General features: G+C 33.8%; 1 protein-coding gene across 1 annotated transcript in view; it reads right to left on the bottom strand.

Annotated features, from left to right (window-relative positions):
• Window positions 1-251: 251 nt before the first annotated feature.
• Window positions 252-11,698, bottom strand: part of LOC143044771 (uncharacterized) — a 29,362-nt gene continuing 17,915 nt past the window's right edge. Inside the window, exons 13-14 of the mRNA XM_076216934.1 lie at window positions 7,696-7,795; window positions 252-466 (exon numbers count right to left, since the gene is read on the bottom strand). Of these exons, the coding sequence (XP_076073049.1) occupies window positions 415-466; window positions 7,696-7,795 (152 nt within the window). The 3' untranslated portion in view covers window positions 252-414. The remainder of the gene's footprint in view (window positions 467-7,695; window positions 7,796-11,698) is intronic.

The following is an 11,698-nucleotide window of genomic DNA, read 5'->3' as shown; positions in this document are numbered from 1 at the left end:
GAGCACAAATATCATCCAAATATCTAAAAGTATTATTAAATTTGTTTATCAGATGTTGTTTCGATGGGTCTTTGCTGATTTTTGTCATAAATTGTAACTCATAGCAATACAAAAACAAGTTCGCAATAAGTGGTGCACAGTTAGTCCCCATTGGAATTCCGATAACCTGACGATATACAGAATCTCCAAAGCGAACAAAACTGTTATCTAGTAAAAATTCAAGGGCATATATAGAATGAAAGCATGTCCAATTGACATTCATTTTTTGTTTATTGCTACTACAAAATTACCTAAAAGAGTTTGAACATATATATAGTTTCAAATTAGAATTAACTAAATCATATTATGTTCATACACTCTTTTTTTTTTAATTATTCTTCGATAGATTATGCAGCGGCTTGATGTCTCCTTTTCTTAAAAATTGATCATCGGTGCCCTGTAGTCTATAGGATGCCCAAATGGAAATCTGAAAATGGAAATTATAAATATTTTTTTTCATATTGTCATTACAAAAATATATTTTATTATACCATTCAATCTGTATTGAAAATATGGATTCAACCTAATTTATTGCATGTTCTCTTTGTGTACTCAACTAAAAATGGGATTTGATGTAGACCAGATTGAGCACAATACCTCGAATTCATAGCAACAAAAACGTTGAGTTGAAAAAATGTACTAGCTATGTATATGTTAGCATCAATAAGTGAAATAAGCCATTAAGCTTAAATCCTCGGCAATAAGCTAACGCCTAGGCATTAAGTTATTACCTGAAATTTTCAGGCATTAGGCTTATTTCCTGAAATCTGATGATGATTCTTCATCCTATTGCCGAACCAAATTTTAGGCAATAAGTAAACTCTGGAACATATCACATATGGTGATTTATTCTTGATTTAAAGTCGTTTGTTAATTACATTTCTAATAATACATGTATTATTTATTAGCTTATTGCCTTAGGATTTAAGCTTAATGCCTAATTTCACTTATGTCCGCTAACATATATACATTTTGTAACATCTTTGTGATCAATTAATTTGGCAATCGTTAATGGCAGTCAACAGGGTTTAAGAACAACAGCTGTTTGTCAAATACGTTTTTTTAAAATATACTTTTTCACTCTTTTGGTATTTTTGGAAAATGTTGTTTTTACTGTATTTAGACCCCTCTACAACCAAATCTGTTTTTCATGCACACGTATAAAAATCACAATCACAGGTTTGAACGTTGTTTTCAATTTAGACTTGTTTATATTTATTTCGTTTGGGCTTGTATTATATTTTCCCTCCAATTTATATAATCCGTTAATCCTATTTCGACTCTTTAGAAATCAAGAGACTATCCTAGGTAGATTGAGGTAGATTATATGGCTTTCCAAATACTTTTTCGATCTCTAAAATCAATGAAGAGACATAAATTGTCAAAATCCGGATAAGGTGTTACACAAAAATTAAGCACCTTATGTTTGTGGTTTACGAACTTCGCCCCAAGTTTATTTTTTTCAGTTTGGTATTAAATTAATATATAAATCCATTTTGTAAACATCTTTGTGATCAATTTATTTGGCAATCGTTAAAAGCAGAAGAAAGGGTTTAAGAAAATCATTTGTTCGACCTGGTAGTCAAGATACTTTAGTACTCTTTTGATCTTTTTGGAAAAAGGTTGTTTTTGCTGTAACTATACCCTCTACAACAATTTTATTTACATGCACACGTATAAAAATCCAACGCAACCATAGGTTTGAACGTTGTTTTCAATTTAGACTTGTTATAAAATTATTTCGTTTGGGCTTGAATTTTATTAAGTTATAGCTTCATCAGGCGTGTGCATCTCTCAAGGTGAAATCGGATGCATGATAAAAAGAATAATTTGTAGCTTGAACTACCCAGAATTTGAGTAAAAATGTAACATATTTATGGTTTTTTAAGACTTGTATAGGGTTGATGTTTAGACGAGTTGTATATATATATATATATATATATAATGACTGAATAAATAGTCAACGATCAATCTTATAGGGCGATGGATCATGTAATATGATTCTGTACATTACAACTTGAAAATATAATATATAACACGTCAAAAAGGGTACAACATCACCATTAAATAACTATAAAATATACAAATATTAGATATTTCGGATAACAGATATCCTTCTTCAATAATAGCACGATGTCAAATGAATCATGTCAATATATTCAAACTGAGATACTTTTTCTAAATCTTGAATTTATACAATTTAAGCGAACACCACAGACGCTGATACAATTTTAAAATTTCAAAACACGGCGCAAAAGATTACAAAGATATGCCAAATGAAAATAGTTATTTTCGTTGTGAACTGGCACAACTCTAGATTTCCAAAGGTTGTGACAGTTGAGATGTTATAACTGCATTGAGGGCAGTCCTCAAACAAAAAGATCAAAAATGTCCTAACCGATCCCAGGATGGTATAAATTAGACAACGGTAAGGCAATTACAACAGAAACTACATATTTAAGCCTCCTAAACGAATAGCAGTCTAATAATGATTGAAAAAATAAGTTTTATATAATGAGGTAAAATAATTGAACGTGGCAACGTACTTATACATTATCCCGAATCAATGGAAACCTGTAATTTAAACTGTTATTTTTTTAAATAATTTCGAACTGTAAAGCCAGTACTAAATCCGGCGTTGTTTGAAACAGGTGGTCACAGGAAAATGGAGGACTCGTTCTATGTTTTTTCATTTATGCCCTCTGGGGAAACTGTCCGTAACTTTCTTATCCAAAATCTTTCCCGAGCGACTCTGTCGACCTTCGACCAACCCTCGTTGTGGTCTATGATTGTGATGGTAAGGTTTTTGAGATCAGCTTGTGTGTGTCCAGGTGATCTCAAATGACGACTTACGGGTAGGTCGGGCTTGCAAGTGTAGTCACTTCGATGACCATTCATGCGTTGGTTAAATGGCTGCTCTGTCTCGCCAACATACTGCATGCCACATCGACACTGAAGGAGGTATACAACATTCTGGGTTTTGCAAGTTACATTGCAATATATAGTGTACACAGACCCAGTCGAGTGGCAAGTGAATGTTTGAGTATTCAGTATTTGTTGACAAGTCAGGCAACGTCTGTTACCACATGACTTGCACCATCCTGCAATTGAACAGCTTTTATTTGAGGAGACGTCAGCTCTAACAAATAAGTCTTTCAGACTTGCTGGTCTCCGAAAAGCTAAGACAGGAGGATTGGGAAAGATCTTGGATAATTTAGGGTGTTTGGCAATAGTTTGCCAATTGGCACGGATCAAACGTGAAAGGTTATTAAAGGCTGGATTGTATGTAAGAACAAACGGGACTAGTTTGCTGCGCTTCTTCCGTTTGTACTGTAAGCGGTCATTGCGGCTGTTATTGTTAGCGCGCGCAAACCCCTTATCTATGTCCAATTTCTTATAACCTCGTTTTGTCAAAAATCCGCGAAGTTCCTGTAACCGTTTCGTGACAGCCTCCTCAGAGGAGCAAATCCGCTTGACTCTGAGAGCTTGACTGTACGGGATACTTTTTGTACAGTGTTTGGGGTGACAGCTTTGGAGAGAAAGGTATTGATGTTTATCTGTGGGTTTACAGTAGAGGTCTGTCGATATGACACCGTCCTTTATAGATGTGGTTGTGTCTAAGAAAGATATCTTAGAGTCGGAAATTTCATACGTAAATTTAATTGAATGGTGACCGTTGTTTGCATGTCTGATGAAATCATCCAGTTTTTGTTGAGATTCAATCCATTTCATGTCAACATCATCAATGAAACGGAACCAAGACAAAGGTTTGGATAAAGATGCTGCAATAATTTGTTTTTCTAATTTGCCCATGAAAATATTGGCGTAAGACGGTGCCATTTTCGTCCCCATCGCTGTCCTGTTAATTTAAAGGTAATGATCACCATTAAAGGTGAAATTGTTGCATTTCAGGACCAGAGTAAGCAGCTGGACAAAACATTCAGTAGGTGGTTCTAAAATGTTGCGCGAGTCCCATATTTCCCAACAAGATTGTATGCCGTCATCATGAGGTATGTTGGTATACAATGAGGTGACATCTAAAGTGACAAGGAGGGTTTCCGGAGGAAGAGGGTTCATGGATTCCATTTTACGAAGATATTCTGTAGTGTCTTGAATGTGGGAAGGAAGATTTTCTACATGAGATCTTAAATGAAAATCGACGAATTCCGAGATTTTTTCAGTCGGATGGCCGTTTGCGGATACAATGGGTCTACCATGGTTGTTAACCTTGTGTATTTTAGGAAGAAGGTACAATCGACCAGGCTTGGCATTCTCTGGCTTTAAATAACCAATTGTATCCTCATTTATGTGACCGTCATTGTACATGGTTTGTAACGCAGTGATAATTTTGGAGCTAAACTCGGAAGTAGGGTCATAGTCTAGCATTCTTATAAAATCTCTCATCAGAGAGCTGACGCACTGCTTCCGCGATGTAGTTAGCTTTGTCCATTATCACAACGGCACTGCCCTTGTCTGTTGGTTTTATCAAATGACGAGTACTTGTTGCTAGCTAGATGAACAACATCCGATTTGATTTTGTCGATAACATCTTCCAGTGTAGCAGATTTACTAGGTTTTGGAATCCATGAACTCTTCTTTTTAAAATGCGGAATTATGATTTCTTCCTCCGAATCAGACGTGTCTGTGTCTTCCTCATTATCCACCTCTTTATCCTTGTTACCAAAATATTCTTTGATTCTGAGGGTTCTAGCAAAGTTATCAAGGTCATCTCCCAGTTTCATATTATCTATGTTATTGGGAGTAGGGCAAAAATTCAAACCCTTGGACAAGACTTTAGTTTCGTCCTCAGATAAAGAGACTGAGGATAAATTGACAACCGTGTTGTTGGGATTCATCGGAACTCGAATTTTTCTTTTAAATCTACGATTTCGAGGCTTTTTCTTAGATTTTGTAGAGGGTCTAATTTGCACACCATCACGTTTAAAGGAGTAGGTCCAGTAAGAGCCCTTTTTGGCCTCAAAATATAGCAGTTTTACAAAATTGATAAAAAGTAAACTTTTAGTTATTTATTGAACAGTAGAGTGCTTCTGCTAGATAAATATGGGCTATTTTTGACAATATAATGAACATATATCGGGTACTGGCACCTTAAAGTCATGCTAAATTACTGAATTCTTCACAATTCTAGCATTTTAGTTAAATTTTAGACGGTTTTCGTGTAAAACGAAAGTGGCCGCATTCGTGTTCATCCTTAATATTGAAATGGAAGTTGTATTTTATGATAATACATAACATATATAAAGGTTGAGGATGAACACGGATGCGGCCACTTTCATTTTTGACAAAAAACATCCGAAAAGTGACATTTTTCGGCACATTTGGTTGATTTTTCATATTTGAGCTTGAATCGGATCGTTTTTATTGTCCAAATCTTTCACATAAACTAATCGATTCAAATGAAATAGACTCTTAAGTGTTTAAAAAGTGGTCAAAATCTTTTGTCAGATAAATCTGAACTTTGAGGCCAAAATCGGTCCTTACCGGACCTACTCCTTTGTTGATCTGTTTGACGTGGAGCTTATGTGATTCAATATGGTTGATATCACCAAGACGTACTTGAATTTCGTCAAGTTCAGGATCAGACAAATGTTCACGGGATCGGCAGTGCAAATTATCACGTAGTTTAAATAAATAATTTACTTGATGAATTGCTTCTTGGCGTAAAAGATCCATCAGACGAAAAGAACTGTTGTATAAAATGTTGTTCCATCTGTGAAAAAATCTGTTCGACTTTTCTCCTGTTGTAAGTGGGGAGGCTTTTAAAATTAGTCCTTTCGGAATAATTCCTTGATTTATGTAGGTTTCTAAATTTGAAATGTGATGTTCCGTTTTGATAATTTTGATAGTAGAGGATCTTAATTTCTTAATATATTTGACTAACAGGTCGAACAACTGATGTTCTTTAACCCTGCTGACTGCCATTGGCGATTGCCAAATAAAATTGATCACGAGATGTAACAAAATGGATCTTAATATAAATTTAATACTAAACAGAAAACAATGAACTTGTAAACAAGATGTTATGCCACAAACACAAGGTGTCAATATTTTTTTGTACACCAGATCTAGATTTCGACAATATATGTCTCTTCAGTGATGTTAGGGATCGAAACGGTATTTGGAAGGCCAGATAATTTACCCTCAATTTAAGATTGACTCTTGAATTTTAAGAGTCAATATAGGATGAACGGATCATATAAACTGGAGGGAAAATATGATACAAGCCCAAACGATAAACTATAAACAAGTCTAAATTGAAAACTACGTTCAAACCTATGATTGCGTTGGATAGAAACCGCAATTTTTATACGTGTGCATGTAAAACAAATTTCGTTGTAGAAGGGTCTAAATACTGCACAAACAACATTTTCCAAAAGACCAAAACAGGGAAAAAGTATATTTAAACAAAACACATTTGACTAACAGGTCGAACAACTGATGTTCTTTAACCCTGCTGACTGCCATTGGCGATTGCCAAATAAAATTGATCACTAGATGTAACAAAATGGATCTTAACATATACATGGCTGTGTACATAATGTATATACAACTTGTCTAAACATCAACCCAACAATGTTAGATCTGCAAATTTGCTTTCGCAAATTTTTGGCTCTTCCCTCGCCGGGATTCGAACCCATGCTACTGTGATATCGTGACACCAAATCGCCTGCACTGTAGTCGTTCCGTTAGACCACACCACCACCTGGGCTCTACAAAAATAGAGCTTTCGCTGGCCGTGTGTTACCTTTCTTTGAGCTGATCTGTAACAATAACATCTCCATGCCTTATATATCATGTACTGTAGTACGACGCTAGATTAAAACTGACGAGGAAAGGTAACACACGACCACCGAAAACTTTATTTTTGTAGAGCCCAGGTGGTCGTGTGGTCTAGCGGGACGGCTGCAGTGCAGGCGATTTGGTGTCACGATATCACAGTAGCATGGGTTCGAATCCCGTCGAGGGAAGAACAAAAAATTTGCGAAAGCAAATTTACAGATCTAACATTGTTGGGTTGATGTTTAGACGAGTTATATATATATATATATATATATATATATATATATATATCGGTGCCTATAAAATGCAACACATATATTTGAGTGTGGATTAAACAGTACAAAGAATAATTCAATTACAGAAATGAAATTATAAGTTGCCTAACAATGTAACTTTTACTAACTATTTATAAAGTAAATATTAGAATGTTTAAAAATATTTACAATGCGATAAAAAAAATAAACGGCATATTTCTTTTAACAAACTAGCTTCATCAATCGTGCATCTATCCTAGGTGAGATGGGATCATGTAGATAAGAAACTTTTGTTGCTCATATATATTATATACATAACTACCTTTAATATAATAATACAACTGTTACAATGTTAAGTCTGAAAATTTACTTAGGTTAAATTTTTGTGCTTCCCTCGTCGGGATTTGAACTCATGACATTCGGACATCCAATCAACACTACCCGCGCTGTGTCCATCGCTCCAGACCACTCGGCAATTAGACTGTTAATTATGTGCAGATGATATTGAGTCACGAAAACAACAGTAATATATATCTTAACTCACAACAGTAATATATATCTTAACTGAAAATCGATGATAGTAATAAAGCTCAAACGATACCTGTTGTTGAAGGGCCAGTAGTACATGCCCGGAGGCATCATTCGTGGAACGGCTGGAAAATCATATAAGGGTTGTTGCTGGACATTATGTATTGGTACAACTGCAATGAAAGCATATTCAATCAAAATGCCTGTAAGCACTAAAGGGTGAATATTGCTTCAATATTTCAATGGAAAGTAAAAATAAACATTGCATCGTAAATACATTGGTTGTAGTTGACTCGAACAAAATTATATATAGACAAGGAAAGATAACTCTAATTTTACAGATTACTTTAACAATGACATCATTGTTATATTTAGAACAGATATTTGATTACTGCACCTGGTACAAGTAATGTGATTTTCTTGAAAAGCATAACATCATTTTGTAACTTGAATATTTGAGCAAATATTTCATTGATAAATTTCTGGAAATGTTTATGAATAGGATTTTTAGAATGTTATGATCACTAAAAATTAGTAATCAACCTTTGAGGATTTAGATGTCTGTACCATAGGGTTTTGCTTGCATTTCTTGCAATTCTTAGTTTTACAAGTTAAATAAGCCCGATAGAATCAACTCTGATAACTTTCTGTTGTTGAAGAATCAGTCAAGTTTTGATATTTCAGGTCAGTCAAAAAACAAGACAAAAAATTCTGCTGCCAAAAATTTGGGCAATAGATATAATAAAAAGAAAATCGTCTCAAATTCGATTAAATAGAGTGATATTTTGCTACCTAATTAATTATCCCACGCCACAAGTTTGAGCATCTTAGTTGAGAAGAAAAATAACACGAATATAAAATGTTCAACATTGGATCTTTCTTTGTACAATGTATACGTATACTAATCCGAAAAATTCAGTCCTCATATTTCGCTGATTTACGACAACTTCATTAAAAAAAGATAGGCCGCTGGTTTTCTCGTTTAAAAACATTGCACATTAAATGATAACTCATCAAAAGCAAAAGGCTCATAATTTGGAATCAGGAGATCATTGTCTGCATATGTGTTCAGATTTAAAAACCCAAATTTTCGAAAGCCTTAATTATTTGGAATATAGCTGACTATAAAAAAAATAACAGCACTTGCAGAAACAACAACAGTTCTGTGTTCAAACAGAAAAGAAGTAATTCAGCTTCAAAACATTGGAAAAACTTACTTTCACGACGTAACTTAAGCATATTGCAAGTATCTAATATCAAGCATCTTATACGTTAAAGTGAATTATTATCTTAACCTTTGAATGGAAGCCTTCGGTACATCAATGAGCCTCGTAAATCTTAATGTCAGTTTTTATAGACTTCCCCGTTTTGAATTTGTTTTGGAGATTGTTATTATTACCATACCTTTTTCATCAAAATTTGTTCAAACTTTTAAAGTCACACAAATACATATCTGAGAGGACTCACATTTACTGCTTCAAAGCCAATAACAACTCATGAAAACAATATGTATCTGAGACTAAAATATCAATGAGTACACATCTAACATCCGATAGATTACACTTGTTTTATCTCCTATTAATATATTCTAATTTCATATACATATCAGACAAGGGTCCCGGAATTATTGAAGGTTTGCTTTTGCCTTTTCGAATTAATGGTATTATATGCAATTGTAGGGACAAAATGAGGGTGAAACTATCTGATTTTCAGTTGATATCGTGTTTGGTGAAAGTTACAGCTTCAGAAAAGATATGATTCATAAGATAAAAGAAGTGATATTCTACATTTACTTTAATTGTGGGGACACTTGTGACTCTTTCATGTCACTTTAATAACATATGTTATGGCCAATAAATGCAGAAGGTTGCCTTGAAAAAACAAGAAACACAAAATCTATATAAGGGAGTGTGTCCAAATGGAACAAATATAATGCACCCGCTTGCATTTAACATTATAAAGGAACAAAACTGATGAACAGTGAAAGTAATGCTAATCAAATGTGTAATTGATCTGAATTTTGTAGTAATAAGTATTGTGTATATAAAAACCAGAATATTTAAATTCAGTTTCCAAATTTTTTTAGGATCACTGTAGTTGTCAAAGTTGAAACATGATACATTTTATAAATATACGTTAGTGTGTCTTTCTTTTCTCTTCGTTGTAATCATTGATTTAATTGTATTCATTGATTTAATTGTATTCAAATAATTGTAATCATTTTGTAATCATTTGTACCAAATTTAACTTGTGATTATTCTGCCTGTAATGGGCGTCTTTAATTGACAATAAAATATATTTGATTTTGTATAAGTTTCATTTATTTAGGGGAAAAGACGAATTATGTGTTTTTTGTTAAATTTTCTAATTTTGTATTGGTAGCAACTCTGATTTCTTGGTTTTACTCTTTGTCCTTTTTGGTTTGATCAGATCTTCAATATGAATATTTTAAGTTTTAAATTAAATTTGCAATAGTAAGACACGATCTACGCTGAGACATTATTTTTTGTAAATATCAGGGTTAATAGATTGATTGTTGGTGATTTAAGGTCCAGTTACATGTTGGTGATTTAAGGTCCAGTTACAAATATTTCATGGTAGATATCAGAACAAGGTAAATACTGACTCACTTCAACATTGACATAGACACATACACATATGAAGTCCATTTCTAATCTTAAGGGGATAAACTTCTTGGATAGCAAAACATGTTTTTTTTCTTGAGTAACCATTTAAAAATAAGACACTCTAAAATAGATAATTTAATCAATATGCACACAGTTTATTGGCACAAACGAATCCTGCATACTTTTGCGATTGTTACCTTCAAAAATTAAATGAGGAAAACCTTATTTATCTTAAAAGACCTGAGGCCTCGGATAACTATAGCCATGTCCATATCTTCTTCAACAGTAGTGTATAAAATTTAAATATTCGTCAATGTGCTTTTATGCATATTTTTTTTTTACATACAAATTCTCAGTTTGACTACAAAATATTTCAAAGAGGACAACGCCCCCAGAAAAAAGAGGTGATGGAACATGCATTTTTTTGTGGATAGTTGTCTCATTGGCAATCATACCACATCTTCTTTTTTATATTGAAGGAGATAGACGGCAAAAGACAAATGACTTGATGAAATTACGCGGCATTCAAACATACACAATCTAAATAAAAATATGGTTGATTGACTAATTCATTGTTATTTGATACTAAATTTTCAAAAATAATATTTATTCACTACTTCAAAATCCAAGTCTGTTATAAATGGCTCCAACTTAACAATTTCAGATATTTAGGTTAGGAGAAAAGTCCTGGAGCTAAGAGTAAGGTGGTCAAAAACTGACCAAAAGGGAAAGTCTGTTACTTTGTTGATACCTGAGAACGGGAAAAACTACTGTCCGATACGACTCATTAACGAATATTTAAAGGTACGACCTACCTGTAACAATACATATTTGTTTATCCATTATACTGGTATGCCTTTAACTAGATACCAATTCAGTAGTATACTGGAAAAAGCTTTACATTTTCTTCATATTAGTAAAGGTAATTTTAGGTCACATAGTTTTAGAATTGGGGGATCCACGGAACTAGCCAGGCAGGGGGTCTCAGAGGTGGTAATTATGAGATTAGGCATATGGAAATCGCATGCTTATTCTCGCTATATTAGGTTACAATTTTTCTAGTTTCAAAAGGCTAACAAGCTACAGGTTTTCACAGGTCCCAAGATTTTATGGATTGTTGGAAGTTCCCTTGTTCATTGGGCCAACGTAGAGGCGAAGAAATATCGTAGGAATAACCTGGGACTGGGGTCAAAAGGTGTAACAACATACTGGATTGGGCAACCTGGTTTACAGATTAAAGATATGGACTCCCTACTGGACGCAAAAAGAAATTTTTTACCTTCTCCTCATTTTATTATTATTCACTGTGGAGCTAATGATTTGACAGACTTAGAATTGACAGGGAAGGGTTTAATGGAAAATGTAAAATGTTCTATCCTACGTTACAAGGCTTTGTTTAAGAATGTTATTATAATATGGTCTTCAATGCTACAGCGCAGATACTGGCAT

The sequence above is a fragment of the Mytilus galloprovincialis genome, chromosome 9 (genome assembly GCF_965363235.1).
Source record: "Mytilus galloprovincialis chromosome 9, xbMytGall1.hap1.1, whole genome shotgun sequence".
NCBI lineage: Eukaryota > Metazoa > Mollusca > Bivalvia > Mytilida > Mytilidae > Mytilus > Mytilus galloprovincialis.
This window is presented reverse-complemented; position numbering and strand designations above follow the sequence as displayed.